Genomic DNA, 19,741 nt, shown 5'->3' with positions numbered 1-19,741 from the left:
CATCTTGTCATGGCAATGGGCCTGGCTGCTCGTTGAGAGGTTTCTGTATTGTATCCGATTTTAACGCGCATGCCGCCTTTCTCCCTAGTAAACATTCAGCTACGAATCAGCGCTCGTCGTGTGCAGTCTACCTTTGTCCTTGTGTTTTTCGCGTTGTTCACCAAGCATGTCGCTTTGAGGCTCAATAATATTCTGCGCAAAAAAAGTGTCGTGTCACAATCTTAGAAACTTCTCAAAAGAAAAGAAAGTGCACCTTAGAAACGCTTCAAGATACTATTTCTTCCTGGTGTGACACATGGCTAATGAACCCTGATGTTGAAAAGTGCAAGGCTATGAGGATTACCCGCAGTGTCTCTAACCATGTTCCCTGTAAGTACACAACCGCCAGCGGCCCTCTATCCCAAGTTAGCTCATGTAAATATCTCGATGTTCATATAACACACAATCTTCCTTGGCAAACCTACGCCAACTGCGCAATAAGTAGCGCTAACCATACACTGGGTTGCTTCAAGCTGTTTTTTTTTTCACTTGCTCCCACTAAAACGAGACATTTACTTTATGAAATATTAGCACGCTCAAAACTTGCGCACGCATCATCAATATTGATACTCTCAAATTAACTCCCTCATCGACATAGCCGAAGCCGTTCAAAATCCTTCTACGCGCTTTATTTTATCCAACTACCACCGCAATATAACTGTTGCCCTTATGAAGCCTCATCTCAACTTTCCTGATCTCTCACTCCACCGTAAAATTTCTCGTTTGTGTCTCTTTCAGAAATTATAACATTTAAACCCTTCCCATGGGAATTCTCCAGCCAGTCATAAATCTCTTCTTGTAATGAACATCATCACAAAGTTGGAATACCCAGTATCCGCAGCAGCCTATATGCTATATATCGCGGATCTTTTATGCCTCAGATATGCAACGACTGCGACCACCTCTCAGCCTCCATCCCAGACGCCAACGCACTCAAAACAACCACCTGTAACCACTTTTTCTAACCCAGCTGCGTTTTGGAGGTGCCCTTATCATTTGTACCCGCTACTTCCTATAAGGCTTCGCCGATTGAGATGAAATGTAAACAATTCAGGGGGCACTTTGGCTCTCTAAAGTGCTGCAAGGCGAAAGCGTTTCCTGGCCACTGTTTGTTTTATTTTTTCATAATTTATTTTATTTTTATTATAATCTTTTCCTTTTTATTTTTTGTTTTTTATTTTTGTTTCTTTTCCTTTTTACTTTTTATTTTGTTTATGAACCCCATGCATTCACCAGATGCGGCTTTATTCATGCTCACACCCTGAGCGTCCGTGGCGGAGTAGCAGCGTCTCCACTTCAAAATGCCAAAGGCCCTGGTTCGATTCCCAGCCTCGACAACGCGGACAAACTTGCTAACATTCCTTGGCCACGACAGTATGAAGCATTAAAGGCTTTCGCCTTAATAAATACAACGAAGTACGGTATGTGGAGCAGACCCTGACGGCGCCGAGAGAGAGGACGCATCAGGCGGCATACCTTGTGCACGGGCGCCCCCCACTGGTCGGGGGGCGAGGTGGGGCGGCCGTCGCGCGTGACCCAGGCGTAGCCGTCGTGCTGGGACGGTGACGCGACGCTCAGCCGCAGGGTCCGGTGGCTCTCCAGCACCTGCACGGGTGGACGCGACGGGTTCAGGTCTGCGGAGCATCTCCTATACAAGGGATTGTTAGAAGCGAAACTCGCTCATCGTTTATCTTATTTTTTAACTCGTGTCTTAAAGTAGTCGATGCATTAGGGACATTGTGAAACACGCGGGTACTGGGTTACTGAACGAAATAATAGTGCTTATTGTATATAAGTTCAGAACAATATGGTCAGTAACAGTCATGAAGAACCGTATCAGCCGTCGCTGAAAAATTGGCAGTGGTTTAGCTGTGGGTAAACCTTGAGGATTGCGAAAGCAACGAGGAGAGAGAGAGGCGATGGAGAGCGCGCGGCAGCGGCGGATGCCCCGGCACGCTAGCTATGCGCCGCTACTGCGCATGCGCAACTGGCGAGCGCGGCGGCGGCACCTCTGAGTCACTCGCGCAGCGACGGCGGCGGCGAGCCAGCTGTGCGCCGTGTGACATCACTGCTCCTCGCGCATACGCAGTATGGCCTTTAGTCAGCTCCGCGAAATGGCTCGGCGACTCGCGTAGTGCTGCTTCGGCAGCAAAAAAGAAAAAGCAGTTACACGTCACGAATGCGTTGCTGCTTGGCGCTGCTGTTGGGTTGCGGCTAAGTACCAGGCGGTGCTGAGTTATTCCTTGAATTTCTGCTTGATTTCTTGTGTTTTCTTCCTATTTTCCAGGGTGACTGAACGCGGGAACGTGGACTGATGTCCACAAACTCTCCCGGCCAGGGGAACACCCCCTGGTCAGCTTGTCTCGCCCCAGATGAGCTGCCTCTTGATTGTTTCCTCCGTGGCGGAGTTAGCAGCATACCGGTTGCTCTCGTCCCCGCGGATGAGGGCTCCATCAAGCTGAATAACCCCGAGGCTGTTCAGGCTGCGCTTAAATCTACCACCCCCCATTACATGAAGATTACTGACGTCCGGCAGTTCGGCCGTGGAGGGATCGTATGCAGATCGCCAGACCAGGCATGCGTAGCCGACCTGCTGAAGTGTTCGTCGTTTGCCAATCACCCGGTGAGCGCGTTCATACCTCCTCATCTGGCGTGTTCGAAAGGGCTAGTCCGTGGCGTAGACCCACGGCTAAGCGCGTCCGAGATATTAGAAAAGCTCACTTCGGCTGGCGTGATCGCCATTCACCGATGCAGTCGTGTGGTGGATGGAACAAAGGTACCGACGGAGACTGTTATTGCTACATTTGCGGGGCTGTCCTGTCCATCTGAAGTTAAGGTGTGGCCTTTGATTTTCCGTGTGGATCAATTTACATCTCGGCCCCTTCAGTGCCGTAATTGCTGGAGGTTTGGCCATAGCGCCAAGGCCTGTAAATCGAGTTTTCGCTGCTGTGGGTGCGGAGAGAGCCACGACCCCGCTGGGTGTTCTGCTCAACAAGAGAAATGCTGTTTGTGTGGCGGTGGACACTCAGCAAGCCATTCCGAATGCCCAGCGCGGGCTGAGGAAGTGCAAGTACTAGAGTTGATTGACAAGCGCAGGTGCTCAAGACGTGAGGCAGTTGCAGTCATCAAAGATAGGACATCTGGCTATGCAAGTGTGGCAGCGCGGCATGCAACCGTTGTGGATTCCTCCTTGTCGCAAGCGATTGCGGCGGCGGTGGAGAAAGCAATGGCAAGTGCCATGGATCGCATAGTTGAAAATCTGTCCGCGTGCATTTCGCAGGTCATGACATCCCAAATGTCCACTTTATTGCAAGCTTCTATTGCCCCCCTTTGTGGCACAATCACTTCTCCATTGGTTGCACCTCCCCAACCTTCTGTGCCCGTGACTTCCAATCCTCTGAGTCAGACTCAATCACAGTCTTCGTCTATCCCTACAACCAGTTATTCACATCACAGTGAGACAGAACTCTCATCTGAAGAGTGCGTTGATATGGAGACTGAGATGCGTGCTCAAAAGCGCAGTGCGTCTCCGATAGGTGGTGCTAGTCCGTCTTGCTCTCAGTCGAAGAATAAAAAGAATCACCCTAGATCTACACCCAAAGGCAGCATTTTGGATCAGGCGGTCTCCGCTGCGGCCCTTTCGGCGACATAGGGTCGTTGAAGGTGTTGCAGTGGAACTGCCGGTCTATTCTTTCTGCTTCAACAGATTTAGTTTGTTTAATCAGTAAATTAAGTCCAGATTTAATTGCTCTTCAGGAAACGTGGCTCTCTAAAGATTCTAGGTACAATTTACTTAATTATCGTTCTTTCAGGCTTGACCGGCCCTCAAGAAGTGGTGGGTTGCTATTGTTCGTATCCACAAAATTTTGCCACAGGGCAACTGTGTCATTTGAATATATGGACAGGCAGTGCGAAATTCAGGCACTTGATCTCAATATTCCTGGATATCAGCCACTCACTCTGGCTAATGTATATTTTCCAACAGGTGTGCATGACGTTCGGCCTCTTGACTCGTTTTTATCTAGTTGCAGGAAACAGGTTTTAATTGTTGGAGACTTCAACTCGCATCATGTTTCGTGGGGGTTTCGTACAGATCGCTGCGGTACGCTCTTATGGGACTGGGCTTGTGTGAATAACCTCATATGTTTAAATTCGGGTGGTCAGGCTCGCTCAGCGTTAGACTTGTCATTTTCTTCCCCCGGAATAACTGTGTCCTCTTGGGCGCCAGTTGACTGTGCCTCCAATAGTGATCACCTTCCGATCAGCTTCCAAGTTATGTGCCAGTTGACCTCTCCTAACTGCACACGGCGCACATTCATAAATTACGACAGTTTTAAAAATGCCCTCAAAGCAGACCTTCAGGAATTATCTCATTCCAACAGTGGAGATAATGCCATCCGCATTTGTTCAATTTTGGATGGAGCTCGTAAAAAATCGGAGTTCTTGGTTCAGGCACATAAGGGAACATCGCCGTGCCTTTGGTGGAACGCAGAGTGCGCTCGCGATTATAGGCGCCGAAAGGCTGCTTGGAAGAAACTTCTCCATAATCAGTGTCCCAAAAACTGGATCGATTATAAGTTCGTTGCAGCTACGTTTAAGCGCACCGTATCTCGTGCAAAGGAGTTGCACGATACTGAACGCTACGAATTCTTTTCAAAATCTGGTAATAGGCGCGCTTTATTCAATTACCTAAAATCCAGGAAACTAATCTCGTCCACCATGAACGCTGTCTCCCTAGTTCAGTCACCGGCTGAACTTGCACAGTCCCTGGAAGAGATAGGCAGAGGTCTTGAGCGCCGGTTTACGGCTCTTCTTCCTTCTCCTCAGAGATTTCTTGCCACTTTGGACGATTTCGAGGAGGTCACCCTCACTGAGCTCTCGAACACTGTATCCCGCCTTCCACCCGCGGCCCCTGGCCCTGATGGTGTGACTTCTTCTATGATTAAAATTTTGTTCGAGGAATCTCCCACCGACTTACTGGCGCTTATAAATTACTCTCTTAAGGGGCCATGGATTCCAAATGAGTGGCGTTTAGCAAAGATTATCCCGTTGCTTAAAAATCAGGGAGATGGTTATGTGTTAGACAATATAAGGCCAATTTCTTTAACTTCGAATCTCGTTAAGTTAATTGAGAGGGTGTTGCATGATAGAATAATGTCTGTTATTTCAGAGACTGGGTTGTTGAACCCTTGCCAGATTGGTTTCAGACCAGGATGCTCTATATGGTGTGCCCATACCGATCTGGAGAGCCGCATACAGTTAGCTCGGCGCCGAAACCAATACGCAGCGCTTGTTACTTTAGATGTATCTAAAGCCTATGACAGCGTTGAGCACAGGACGCTCTTGCAAAGACTGCAGGCAGTAGAACTTCCGAGATACTTTGTGGCTTGGGTTGCTGAATTCCTTGCTGACAGGGAATTTTACTGCTTTCAGAACGGTGTTTCATCAAGCAAATTTCGACAAGCGAGAGGAGTGCCCCAAGGGGCGGTCCTCTCCCCTGTACTTTTTAACATCTTACTCAGCAGTATTCCCTGCAGTCCTCAGGTGTCCACTTATGTGTATGCTGATGACATCGCCTTTTTTGCTTCAGAGAACGACATTTCCTCTTTGTACCAGTCATTACAGTCCTACCTGAATGTCCTAGACCAATGGTTAGGAGACATTAATCTGTCCCTTAAGTGCTTTATTGGTTTTTCCGCTCTCTCGTCCAGTTAATATCTCTATTGTTTACCGGAACCATGTAATTCCTCAAGTGCAAAGTGTCAAATACCTCGGAGTAATTTATGATCCTTCTCTTTCCTGGGGGGCCCATATCGAGCAGATCACTGTGAAAGGAGTCCGAGCAGTCGGTATGCTGCGCAGGCTGAGCAGTGTTCGTTCTGGCATGAGAAGGCACTCACTTCTTATGATTTATAGAATGTACGTCCGTCCAGTCTTAGAGTTCGGCTGTGTTTTATTCTCTGGTGCACCAGCGTATAAACTTCGCCCCTTGATTCTCTTGGAGCGGGAGGCGTTGCGCCTTTGTTTGGGCCTTCCAAAATTTGTGGCGAATTCCGTTTTGTACCTGGAAGCGCGTACTCCATCATTGATTTCTAGATTTCGGCTCTTAACGGTGAAAACGTTCGTAGATTCTTCGCTCCATGCCTCCAATTTGATCTTCCTTCGTCAGCCTAGGCTATTTTTCAACGAAACCTGGTCTCGTTTCCGTACCCCTCAGATATGTTTGGTGCAATTCCTCCTGGACCCCTTAAACGTCCGCATTTCGGACATCCGTCCGGTATGCGCCAACTCATCTATTCAGATTATCTTCGATGACATCTTTCCAAAACATGCAAAGTTAATGCCTTTTCATTTGCTCAGCGGTTTATTGCAGGATTACCTGCTGTGCTTTAAATCTCATGTGCTCATAGCGACAGACGCCTCACAGTGTGAAGAAAAGGCCGGTGTTGGCATTTTCTCCATCTCCCTTGACTGGTCATTCTCACTCCGCCTTCCCGATTACACCCCTATTTATTTGGCCGAATTTCTAACAGTAGTCTTAGCGTTGCGCAAATTAAACAGCTCCTTGTCTTCTGTCGTAATTATGACAGATTCATTATCGTTGTGTTCCTCTCTCACCGCGCCTACAACATCTCAGGCACTTCGGTTACTCAAATGCTTGGTTCCACCCCACGTGTGTTCATTACGGTTGGTCTGGGTGCCTGGGCACAGAGGAATCCATTTGTATGAGGTTGCTGATACCCTGGCGAAGGCACCTCTTCACGGCCCAGTCGTATCTGTGCTTCCACCCAGCGCATATATTACCGCGACCAGGTTTCGCAGGTATCTGCTCTTGAAAGAATTCGCAGCATCAGCTTTGACCTCCTCTCCCGAATTCCGGCATCTCCTTTACCCGTGGTGCAGTAAAGGATGGCGATCACGCAAGCTTGAGGTTTCCTTCACGCGTCTACGTTGTCGCGTGCCTCTTTTAAACTTCTACCTTTATAGATCTGGTCTGGCGGTCTCCCCATTGTGCCCGTTCTGCGGAGAACCCGAAACGATAGATCATTTCTTGTTAACCTGCCGCCGTTTCTCCTCTTTACGGAGCCGCCTGCTGGAGCTTCCGTTACGACAGCTTGGTTTAAGTCTGTCAGCTGGGGTTGCTCTGTCTCTTGGGGCTTCCTCCCTTGGGCACAGCAACTGGAATGTGCTCTCCGCCATGCAAAACTTCCTTACAGACACTAAACGGCTGCCGTCTTAAGCTGTGCTATTTCTCATGATCAATATTTCTCTGGAATCAAAGCTTTCTGAAACGTGGAATATTTAGCCCCGTTCTCTATTTCAGTCACCGATCTCACAGCATTTGTTTAGCCTCTTTCATTTACTCATCTGAGATCCTTTCATTTATTTCCTAATTGCTATTATTATCATGATTATTTTATTTTTCCCCACCATTATTTTCTTGTTTAACATTTTGTACACCTATCAGTTGCCGCCTGTGTCTTGGCCAATCCCCCGCAGTGGGTATGCGCCATTTTCTAGAGGACAACAACAACAACAACAACAACAAATCCCCGACTATGGGCTATCTCAAAGGTGCTGTCTTATGCTCTCTTTACGCGAACTCGACAGAAGTCGAACTGAGTCGCCTTTTTCAGAAAAAATACCGTGAAAGCGACCAGGTGACGAATCGCGGCCTCCCTTCTCGAAACCCACTGTTTCTCTCGAATAATCGTCTCGACCCGCACGCTGTTGACTTCATGCATGTACAAACGCCGTTGTCGTAGTTCCAGTTGCTTATCAATGGCCGACCCAAACAGCTTTAGAGAACTTGCTGTTGGGCTAGTTGGTTTCAGTTCATTCTTGACTTTAAGGAGGAAAAACAGGACAAAACAGGAAGGTCGGCAACAGGACGAAGCGCTTCGTCCTTTTGTCGACCTTCCTGTTTTGTCCTGTTTTGGCGCCTTAAAAATTAAGAATGAATCAAGCAGCTTGTTTCGTCGCGGCACGTGATTGAGTTCCGCGTATTCTTCTGCCCTGGCCATCTCCGTGATGAAAAATTTGGGGGCTTCATGAAGACTCCAGCGCTATGTTCGTAGTATGGCATGGCTTTGGACAGCTTCCAATTCATTGGCGAGTGTTTGTCGGAGTCCCACGTGACAGCGGCGTGTTCGAAAAAAGGGGGGCGACTTCCAAAGGCAGTACAGTACGCCTGTGGCTTCTCGGGGTACTTTCCTGAAGTTGAACAGGGCGTGAAGTGGGGACGGCTGGTTCATAACGTAAAATGTTAGCCCATGTAAATGGGACGCAGAGTAGACGATGTAAATGGGACACGTGACATGACGACCGTGCCTTTGATGTCTCGCCCCGTTTACATGCGCTGCGAATATTTTAGATTCATAAGGTTTATTTTAACAAAGCTAAGTGTTCGGCCGGGTTTTCTTGTAAGGTAGTCTGAGGACTGTGTGCGAAGATAGGTGCGAAGAAACCATAAGTCCCAAAAATATGCCTTCTCAGTTACCAGGATGCTCGGGTCAGATGACGAGCGGATAACCGTCTCTCAAAAGAGGGTCAAATAAGCAGGCGTCTGCTGTGTAACACCGCACCGAAAGTTGGGTCTAAAACATTAGAATTAAGTTTTTTGTAGCGTGAGCTACACTGGCCGAGGTTGAGCAGTTTCGCGTGGCTCCTGGAGAGCCGTGCTGCGCATGCGCGAGGAGCAGTGACGTCACACGGCGCACAGCTGGCGTGCCTCGCCGCGCGCTCGCCTTCCTTTCCTTAAAATGATCGGAGTGTAAAACGTTGTCAACGCCAACGCCAATGAACACAACGAACGCCGACGGCCTATGGCTTCAGCGACGCGTTTCTGGCACAACCTTATCAATGCCGACGCATGCAGCGCGCACCTGTCACTTCCGACACTTAGCCTAAAGCACGGTTGAGGTGTCCACTGATCCAAGAGGTCAGTTATGCGCCTTTCATCTGGTTCAGGTGTCCATCGAGGTGTGGACACCTCGCCCTCACCTCACGCTACCTATATCCTGGCATAGCAGAGCTATGCCACTGCCAATTTTTGTTTTTTTACTGAAGTTCTCGAGCGTTCTTGAACTTGAGACACACGTACACAAGGTGTATGCGTACTACTGAGGACAAAACTCTAAAATGTGACCTCGATAGTTAAAAAAATTACGAGGCCATGCGCACCAGCGTCGCGATGTGAGCTCCGTCAAACGTGCTCCGACTGAAGGAAATCGCGCACACTAAGCCGCAGTGAATAAGCCCGGCCGTGGTCACAGCGATGGTCCTGCGATGAGCGTGGGTGCTTCATTTTCTAGAATAATGATGCTCCACATAGTACTGCAACAAGTTACCCGAGCTGTGCCAAAAAAAAAAGGCGACGGAACGGTAGCTCTCAATTGAAACAAAACGAACTGCCCGCGCTTGTCGCAGAGCCGTCACTGTTGCCGGTAGCTTGCGTATTCATAGCGGCTTTGCGTAACCGCGTTCCTTCTGCCCGGCCACGATTCACGAAGCGCATCGCGACGCGGAAGCGGAAAGTCACTACGCTGAGCTTACTATGAAGAAACAATTTCTTCCTTTGAAGAAACAACAAAGAAGCAACTTTTATAGCTGATTTGCTACTTTGGCATTGAAAATTTCGAGCTAATATTTAACGAATTAAAAGTTGGCTAGTTTATCTGTGTCAGTTACTGAATTATAATTTTAACCTTACTTTGGTTATGTCTTCGTAGAGCCAGCTGTCGTTTTTTAATGCTTACGAAGTTAGCCGAAACACACTAACGTTGCTTAATCTTTTGAAAAGTGCGCTCGAAGCATATTAAAAAATTGGCAGTGTTTTACCTCTGGTTAAACCTGGATGGTTGCGAAAGCACCAAGGAGAGAGAGAGGGGCGATGGAGAGCGCGCGGCAGCGGCGGCGGCCCCCGGCACGCTAGCTATGCGCCGCTACTGCGCATGCGCAACTGGCGAGCGCGGCGGCGGCACCTCTGAGTCACCCGCGCAGCGACGGCGGCGGAGAGCCAGCTGTGCGCCGTGTGACGTCACTGCTCCTCGCGCATGCGCAGTACGGCCTTTCGTCAGCTCCGCGAAATTATGGCTCGGCGACTCGCGTAGTGTTGCTTTCGCAACAAAAAAATGATGGTCGATATGCGTAGTTAGGCCAAATGCTAATTAGGAGTGCCAGCAATTCGGTTTTCACTTCGGTTCCGGTGTTCAGACCCAGTGTTCAAGAATGGAAGTTGTTTGGATAGCGATATTGAGTTTATGTTCATTTTGGTCATTCTCTCCTTTACATTCACAGATCCCTGGGAGTGTTCATACTCCTCCTGGCGCAGAGGTGCAGCGGTCAAGCGATGCGCCGCTGCCCTGCGATGACAGGTGCTGCTATCGGAGGACTTGGGTTGCGACCCATGTTGCTCCTGCCGAGCAGCCTCTCGCGATTAATTGTGCTGCCACCTGACAAGGCGGCAGGTTGCTACATGTATGCCCACCACGTGGTGGGCAACCTGATGGGTGGTGGGCAACCTGCCCACCTGGTGGGCAGGTGAGCAGCCTGCTACAAAACCGGCTTCAGACAAACAGACAGAAAGATAGACAGACAGCGGCTAAATGCTGGGGAATGCCCACTATAATCGCTAGCGCACAAAAACATGAAAAGGACGCTTTTCTCAGACACAAGAGTGCATTGTGCAAGCACGCTCCAGAGCCCGTATAAAAACAACTTGTCCCAGGAACAGTACCCAGCCGTTAAGGAACTGTGACTCGAAATAAAAAAAAATGTCAGACTTCGTCAAGAAGTTCGTTGCCGGTCATAAATGCAACAAGTATTCACCTACACTCGTGTCTAACTTGCCCGCTTTCGGCATCCTTTCCGAGCTGAAACACACCGGCACCTTGCAAAACCTTGGCGGTAGGCACCTGGAGACACAGCGCCGCCAGGTGGATCTCAATGCGGGCAGCTTCATGATGCTTCGACCGTGCGACTGCGTGCGGCTAACGAGCTAGACCACGCGCTCCGCATTTGAGTGGCTTAGTGGCGTGGGAAAAAGACTAAGCAGTGCAGTTCCTTTGAAGCAATGTTCTCCATTTGCAACTGTGCATTCTAGAACCAACGTACAAAACGAAAATTCGTCTTTTTTACTTTCATTAATTTAGCGCTGCAAGCAAGACGATCTCATGCATGCTGCGAGCACCCGCGGAGACAGCTGGCGTAAGTGAGGCTAAAACACAAAACGAAGCACTACCGCCACTTTTTCGTCTTCTAAGAAAAAAATGGAGGGGACACTTAAGCTCCGCCTTAAGGGTACGACGCGATAGTGTCATCGGTTAATTCCCATGTATGCAGAAGGCCATTCTCTACTCAGCATTCATAGATCCCTGGGGGTCCTCGTACCTCTCCTGGCGCAAGGGTGATGCGGTTAAGCGATGCGCCACTGCCCTGCGATGACAGGTACTCGCAGCAGTGGGCCTTCTGCTGCCCAGGTTAGTATTCCCCAGTGACCTCTCGTGACCAGACATTAATTTAACTGCCTCCTGCCACGGTGGGCAATTTGCTCACTACCCGATGGCAGGTTGTGATGACGCTGCAAGGTCACGTAGCCTAGGTGACCTACCTCGTAGGTTGCTCTGCGGGGACCGCCTGCCAAAGCAGCGCCCGTGATTTTTCGCTTACAACGCCGACGCCGACGCCGGATTATTTGGAGAACGGGGCCGTAACGCTCTCGCGTTAAAAGAACGAAGATGAGATAAAAAGAAACAGCAGTTGGCACAAAAAAAGGTTTTGGGCCCACCAAAAAGGTTGGTGTTTTTAGAAACCGCTGACTGGCCCTTTTGAAATTGCTGCTGAAAAGCACATGGTAGTGCTCTGAGAAGCGCCACCCTTCGCAGCTGACACTGACTCCTGACAGCTGCACCTGCACACGCCTGTTTCCTTGCAACGGAGTTGGCAGTGCCGTGCTCTCTCAGAGTTCGCTAGAAGTGGAGAGGGCGTTACCTGTAGCGCCGCCTCCAGGTCCAGTCCACGGAAAGAGACGTGGTTGGCGGCCAGCAGGAGGTCCCCCTGCTTGAGGCCCGCGCGGTGCGCTGCCGACTGGGGGTCCACGTGGTCGACCACGAGGCCCCCCTCGACGGCGCGCACCTCGAATCCCAGCCGGCCAGAGTCCGCGTGCCGTCCAGACGGCGACCGCTGGAAGGTGAGCGTCCGCACCGAGTCGCGCCACGGCATGGGACGCTGCGCTGCAGGGGAGGGGGGGTCAATCAACCACGGGCTTGCGAGAAAACATGGTGCGCACTTACGCAGACGCAGCCATACAAACGCCAGGCAAACGAAGGGGCTGCCTCGAGTGAACAGTGAAATGTGGGCTTTTCCCAGTAAAGATATGGACGGAAGTGAAAGACAGGCTCAGTTTGCCGGGCCCCATGCCTCACGCGTGCAAGAGCCACGAGCAGTTGTGTTTGACCAACGCCTCCTTCCCGATTGCCTCCTCAATGCTGCAGCAGCGCTTCATCGGACGCTTGCAACGCTCGTGGCATAAGGTCCCTCTTCGTGGCACATATACGAGTGACGCAGTGCGGATTGGATGTGAACTAAGGGAACACCTACGCCCGCTTATCGCTTAGTTGCGGTCGTACGTCACGCGGGATGTTTCTCCGAGCGCTCGCGACATGCTTGCAAACGCTGTCGCTGTTGAGGTATAGTGTACACTGGTAGACGCCAGCATTAATTTTCTTCCGCCTAACGCGACGGTTAGCGTTTTCATTTTCTGAGACTTGTGCGATGTATTTTCAGTACGCGAACATTAGGGCACGAATTTTCAGTTTCCTTGGCGCAGGAATTACCGTGTTCAGAGCAGTTCCTTTTAGAATGTTCTTGTTCAAAATGGTCCTTTTACGAGCGAATAAAGTAGTCTTATAGTCTTGTACAAGTGATGCGCCAGTGTTCGACAATGTGCTCATTGCGCTGCCTTGTAGTGGCAGCTGTATACATATTGTCTTATCCCGACATTAAGCGCCGTCGTGTAACCGAATATTCCTGGCCGTCTAAAGGCCACTGGGAATGTTATCCAGGGGCTAGCGGGATACGTTACAGGGTGGCGGAGGGGTTGCTGTATTCTTATCTTCACCCCTTTAAAACGATTTTGTTTTTTGCTCTCTTTTTTTTAAGGCGAGTCTACCGTCGCTTTACCATCTGCAGTGTAGACGCTGTCTACACGGGGTAGCAAACAGCTGAGGTGCGTGGGAGTAGCTCTTTAGTGAAATCAGTAAAAAGTGTTGGCTACGAAATCGGATGGTCCCGCATCTCTTGCTCTGTGTCTGCGAATCTTCGGCTCACTTCCTAAGGCTCCCGTGTGACCTGAGCCACCTCTCGCTCCTGCCATGCGGTCTTCTCCCGGTGCCTCTCTTTACCCACGCTGAAACAGCCATCTTCAGTGTGACTTGATTCGGGGTTGCCGTAACTGAAGCGACTAGCTGTGTGCCTACATGATCACTGCTGATCATTATGATCGGCCAGGTTCAGCAAATATCTATGATCACTCTTGAGGTGACTTGACCGAGCCATGAGGGAACGAAAGAAACTATACACCACCAAATGCGTGGTGCGAAAGAGGAGCCTGATATTGTCCGCAGTCCCTCGAAGGCTGTCACTGAATTCCTAACCGAAACTGTGACAACAGCGATGGGGCTCCAGCGGTGGCCCACAATATACCAGCACTTTCCGTGCATACCACTTCGGTTCCAGCATCGTCTTGTCCATGTCTGTGTATGTCTTTTGAACGCGGAAGTTTACGTAACGGCGAAGCTGTCTCTGAAGAGCGACTTTACTTCTGCTGATGCATGCCGCCTGCGAGGCCGGAATACAGCACAGTGAAAGCGGGTCGCAGACTTTTATAACAAACGGCATCTTTTTCGCGTTACCGCAATCGCATGCGCTGGCCCTCTAGTGTTGTTTCTGAATGGCCTGCGTTCGAGGCCGCAGAACTGCCCAAAATCTCTTGGTTGCACTGATGTGAATCATGAGTTTACCGTTTTTGACAAAAGTAACCAGACAACGGGGTTACCTTCTCAGCCGTACAGTGGAGCTCTTACGGCAGCCCTAAAGAACAAGTCGTCCCGAAAGGTGAGGTCTAAGGTTCTTTCCTTACACAGATTTGCAGCTAAATGCGTGACATCAGTGGTTGACTGCACGGCTGAGAAACAAACTTCGTTGCTTGGTTACTTTAAGCAAGGACAGTACATGCGTAGCGTATTTCTCGAATTTAAGGCCGTCTTCGCAATCCGTGCGACAAAAAAACTATTAATGTTGCCATGAAGCAGATTTGACTGCGAGCAGCAGCATGGAAGAAACGGATTGTTGTTTTGACGCAAGCTCACCAGAGCAGTCATCCCTGACCGCTTTTGTCAGAAGGTTGAACCTTCGTTCGCAGAACGTCTTCATGGGCTTCAGCTGTTACACTCGGGCTCTCGTGAACGCAGTAAAGTGGATATAACGCTCTCGCTCTCCTTGTCCAAAACATTGTGACCATGATTTCTGTATAATTGGGGCTAAACAGGAGTTTCTTCTGTGGTGCTGGGGTACGTTCGTGCGCTTCCATTGGAGTAATTGTCACTTGGTTTCAGGAATGAAACACAATGTAAGTGTCAGCCATTCTGACAATATATCGAGTAAAAGTATGGTTCATATCGGCACTGCGTGTTGACATTTCTCTACACACGGCGGCACTTGAATGCTATGTTCATCTGTCAGCATTCGCAGAAGCAATGAGGAGAAAATGTACCTCACTGTCAGGTTTTCATGCAGGATGGTGCACTCACGTGCTATGAAGATACTGATATTGACGCCTTCTGTTCATGCTAGTCGACGGTTCTTCATAACCTCTTCTTTCGTCTGAGAGCTGCTGTCGCCTGGTAAGCTGGTTCGTGCGTAAGGCACCTATGTTTCACTTTTACATGAAGTCTGGCCTTCGAACTGTCGCAGCAACAAGAGCCAGTGCTCCACGTCCATGATGCATGTGCCACTAAAATTGTCATGGGTGTGAATTGGTGCCATTCCAAGTAAGCGAAGAAAACGAATAAGCACATTGTGTTCTCTGAGCGAAAGCACTGCCATTTTGAGAATCTTAACTCTGAAGAGAAAATGGAGACATGGGCATGAATGCACCTAGTACCTTGACGTGAAGCACAAAACTGGGCATGGGATCCTCCCGTACGTCACAATCGTGTACAATACAGCCATTCATGAAAAGACCGCCTCACGCCGTTTGGTCTAGTTTACGGACACGATGGTGAAATAATAATATATGCCGTGATCAACTACGCAAACGCATGGTTCGGCAACCAAGTCCGGCACCCACGCTTGTTTGAAAAACTCAGCTGCTAATATGGGCCATGCTGGGTAGGTAACTTATGATATGCTTTAGGTCAAAAGAATAATCACATTATAGGGCAGTGCTGCGGGCTAGTTGATGCAGATACGTCATTTCGGAACCGCTAAATTTGATACGCGAACAGCAAGCCATAATAGGACGAGCGCACGTCATTGTCTGGCTCCTTGTGTCCGTGTCAAATTCAGAGCTACATAAATTAAATAGCTACATTCGTCCACATGAGCACAGCTACACTGTTACAAAGTCAACAAACAGTTTTTTTTTTTCTGATAATGTTTGCCGTTTAATGAAAAATCACCTTGGTTGGGGGCCCGAATCCGGCCGACCAGTAGTGGGAGATTCCCATAAATACATTGCACGAAGTTCTTTCGACCGGTGCCGCGCAGCCTATAAGTCGAAAACTGATCGGAGGTCACGCATGTTGTCTACCTTACACCGTATTTCATGTGAAAGCAGGCAGTGATTTCTCCTAAATCTCGCGTGGAATACTTTCGCCCCCTTTTCTTGCTGTCTTTCTGCGATCACCCGTATCTTTTAAGCTAGTCGAAAAGGATAAATAGAGGCCACGAGTCGCAGCTCTTATACAGCGGGCTCACCGTCATAAACGATGGCGGATGGCTCTCTGCTTCTGCAGTGGATAGCAGTTCTCGAGCCTACAGCCAGCAAGCAGGAATCGATTATTTCACCTTGAGCTCCCGGCGTCGTCTAGTTCGGTGGGTCGGTCGACGTCCCCTTCGGGGAGGGATCTTGCGGTTGAGCGCGGATCGACTGCGGGCCTCGGCAGGGTGACGTCTCGCAAGGTGCACGCAGTCTGGGAGGCCCATCGGCTGAAATCCGGCAGCCAGCTGCTAGCCTGAGCGGACGCAGCTCCTCTTGCTCCTGCTCGGCTCTGCCCGCCATGGCTGCCTTGCCTGCTTTCGCAGAGTACTGGCCGCTTAACCCTGCTTGGCCCTGACTGCTCACGTCCCCAGTGTTGCAGCCGGCTCTGGCTCTGGACGCCACCTTCTCCGGCGGCAGGTGGTTTTCTTTGCCGCTGCGTTGGCTGCTGCGAAAGCCGGCGGCCGTTGGTTGGTTGGTTGGCCTCAAATAAAATGGCACATACCCACTACGGGGGAAATGCAGGAGATCTCGAAGCGTGTGGTAGCTCGCCTTAACGCGAAGCTGGTGCGCACCACGTCGTTCCTGGCTGTGCGGACGAGCTCGAGCTCCCGGCGTCGTCTAGGTCGGTGGGTGGGGCCGTCACTACCGACGAAGAAGATGAAGCCGCTTCTCGGGAGCGGCCAGCAAAAGCGGTCCTTTCACCTGAGGTCAGTTCCGCTACCGATTCTACCTTGGCTTTTCGCCGCACGATAACGCCCTGCTTGCGGCCTTCTCGGATGGCACCGGCTCTCTGGCGGTCGCGTTAGGCCTACCGCCCGGACGTCAGGCCTCGCGCAAGGAAGTGCCCCCGGCCGCAACCGATATCCAGACAAGTGCTGACGCCGCGGCTGTTCTCTACGGCGTGCACTCTGTGTACCAAATCGCGGATCCTGCGGGCGCGGTCGCCGCCCCCACCGGACTCTCCGATCCGGCGGTGTCACGGCCGGGATTTCGCTTGCAGACGCTTCTGACCCCGGTCGGCGTGGCGACCGCTGAGGCGGAGAGCGTGAATGTGATGAACGACCCTGGCACCAAGGTCCTGTTGATCCGGAGGACGGTCATCGCGAACCAGGCGGTCACCCTGGGTCGCAGGTGCGCCGGTATCGGCGCACTTGCAGGCGGTGCTCGCGCTAGTGCCCATCCTCTTCAGGACATGCAGGAGGCCTCGCAACGTGAGATAGCTGGCCTTGACGCGAAGCTGGTGCGCACCACGTCGTTCCTGGCTGTGCGGACGAGCTTGAGCTCCCGGCGTCGTCTAGGTCGGTGGGTGGACGACGTCCCCTTCGGGGAGGGATCTTGCGGTTGAGCGCGGGTCGACTGCGGGCCTCGGCAGGGTGACCTCTCGCAAGGTGCATGAAGTCCGGGAACCAGCTGCTAGACTGAGTGGACGCAGCTCCTCTTGTTCCTGCTCGGCTATGCCCGCCATGGCTGCCTGCTTTCGCAGAGTACTGGCCGCTTAACCCTACTGGGCCCTGAGTGCTCACGTCTCCGGTGTTGCAGCCGTCTCTGGCTCTGGACGCCACCTTCTCCGGCGGCAGGTAGTTTTCTTTGCCGCTGCATTGGTTGCTGCGAAAGCCGGCGGCCGTTGGGCCTGTCACGACCGACGAAGAAGATGAAGCCGCTTCTCGGGAGCGGCCACCAAAAGCGGTCCTTTCGCCTGAGGTTAGTTCCGCCACCGGTTCTACCTTGGCTTTTCGCCGCACGATAACGCCCTGCTTGCGGCCTTCTCGGATGGCACCTGCTCTCTGGCGGAAGCGTTAGGCCTACCGCCCGGACGTCAGGCCTCGCGCCAGGAAGTGAACCCGGCCGCAACCGATATCCAGACAAGTGCTGATGCCGCGGCTGTTACCTACTGCGCGCGCTCTGTGGACCATGTCGCGAATCCTGCTGGTGCGGTCGCCGTCCCCACCGGAGTCTCCGATCCGGCGGTGCCACGGCCGGGATTTCGCTTGCGGACGCTTCTGACCCCGGTCGGCGTGGCGACCGCTGAGGCGGAGGTCGTGGATGTGGTGAACGACCCTGGCACCAAGGTACTGCTGGCCCGGAGGACGGTCATCGCGAACCAGGCGGTCACCCTGTGTCGAAGGTGCGCCAATATCAGCGCACTTGCAGGCGGGGCTCGCGCTCGTGCCCATGGCCTCCGGGAAACGCAGGAGGCCTCGCAGCGTGTGGTAGCTGGCCTTGACGCGAAGCTGGTGCGCACCACGTTGTTCCTGGCTCTGCGGACGAGCTCGTTTGCCGACGCCGTTCACGTTGGTCTTCAAGGTTCCCCCGGCTTCGCGGCGACCGCTGAGGCGGAGGTCGTGGATGGGGTGAACGACCCTGGCACCAAGGTGCTGCTGGCCCGGAGGACGGTCATCGCGAACCAGGCGGTCGCCCTGTGTCGAAGGTGCGCCAATATCAGCGCACTTGCAGGCGGGGCTCGCGCTCGTGCCCATGGCCTCCGGGAAACGCAGGAGGCCTCGCAGCGTGTGGTAGCTGGCCTTGACGCGAAGCTGGTGCGCACCACGTCGTTCCTGGCTGTGCGGAGGAGCTCGTTTGCCGACGCCGTTCACGTCGGTCTTCAAGGTTCCCCCGGCTTCGCGCGACCGCTGAGGCGGAGGTCGTGGATGTGGTGAACGACCCTGGCACCAAGGTACTGCTGGCCCGAAGGACGGTCATCGCGAACCAGGTGGTCACCCTGTGTCGAAGCTGCGCCAATATCAGCGCACTTGCAGGCGGGGCTCGCGCTCGTGCTTATGGCCTCCGGGAAACGCAGGAGGCCTCGCAGCGTGTGGTAGCTGGCCTTGACGCGAAGCTGGTGCGCACCACGTCGTTCCTGGCTGTGCGGACGAGCTCGTTTGCCGACGCCGTTCACGTCAGTCTTCAAGGTTCCCCCGGCTTCGCGGCGACCGCTGAGGCGGAGGTCGTGGATGTGGTGAACGACCCTGGCGCCAAGGTACTGCTGGCCCGGAGGACGGTCATCGCGAACCAGGTGGTCACCCTGTGTCGAAGCTGCGCCAATATCAGCGCACTTGCAGGCGGGGCTCGCGCTCGTGCTTATGGCCTCCGGGAAACGCAGGAGGCCTCGCAGCGTGTGGTAGCTGGCCTTGACGCGAAGCTGGTGCGCACCACGTCGTTCCTGGCTGTGCGGACGAGCTCGTTTGCCGACGCCGTTCACGTCAGTCTTCAAGGTTCCCCCGGCTTCGCGGCGACCGCTGAGGCGGAGGTCGTGGATGTGGTGAACGACCCTGGCACCAAGGTACTGCTGGCCCGGAGGACGGTCATCGCGAACCAGGTGGTCACCCTGTGTCGAAGCTGCGCCAATATCAGCGCCCTTGCAGGCGGGGCTCGCGCTCGTGCCCATGGCCTCCGGGAAACGCAGGAGGCCTCGCAGCGTGTGGTAGCTGGCCTTGACGCGAAGCTGGTGCGCACCACGTCGTTCCTGGCTTTGCGGACGAGCTCGTTTGCCGACGCCGTTCACATTGGTCTTCAAGGTTCCCCCGGCTTCGCGGCGACCGCTGAGGCGGAGGTCGTGGATGTGGTGAACGACCCTGGCACCAAGGTACTGCTGGCCCGGAGAACGGTCATCGCGAACTAGGCGGTCAACCTGTTTCGAAGGTGCGCCGATATCAGCTCACTTGCAGGCTGTGCTAGCGCTCATGTCCATGCTCTCCGGGACATGCAGGAGACCTCGCAGCG

General features: G+C 52.4%; 1 protein-coding gene across 7 annotated transcripts in view; it reads right to left on the bottom strand.

The window, feature by feature from the left end:
* LOC149355549 (whirlin-like) overlaps positions 1–19,741 on the bottom strand; it is a 266,799-nt gene that overhangs the window by 147,354 nt on the left and 99,704 nt on the right. For all 7 annotated transcript variants that reach the window (XM_089583873.1, XM_089583868.1, XM_089583875.1 and 4 more), the window contains 2 exons: positions 12,031–12,272; positions 1,516–1,644 (listed from right to left, as the gene is read on the bottom strand). In XM_089583873.1, coding sequence (XP_089439999.1) covers positions 1,516–1,644; positions 12,031–12,261 — 360 coding nt within the window. In that variant the 5' untranslated portion in view covers positions 12,262–12,272. The remainder of the gene's footprint in view (positions 1–1,515; positions 1,645–12,030; positions 12,273–19,741) is intronic.

This window comes from Amblyomma mixtum, chromosome 3 (genome assembly GCF_055824585.1).
Source record: "Amblyomma mixtum isolate Tamu chromosome 3, ASM5582458v1, whole genome shotgun sequence".
In the NCBI taxonomy this organism is placed as follows: Eukaryota; Metazoa; Arthropoda; class Arachnida; order Ixodida; family Ixodidae; genus Amblyomma; species Amblyomma mixtum.
This window is presented reverse-complemented; position numbering and strand designations above follow the sequence as displayed.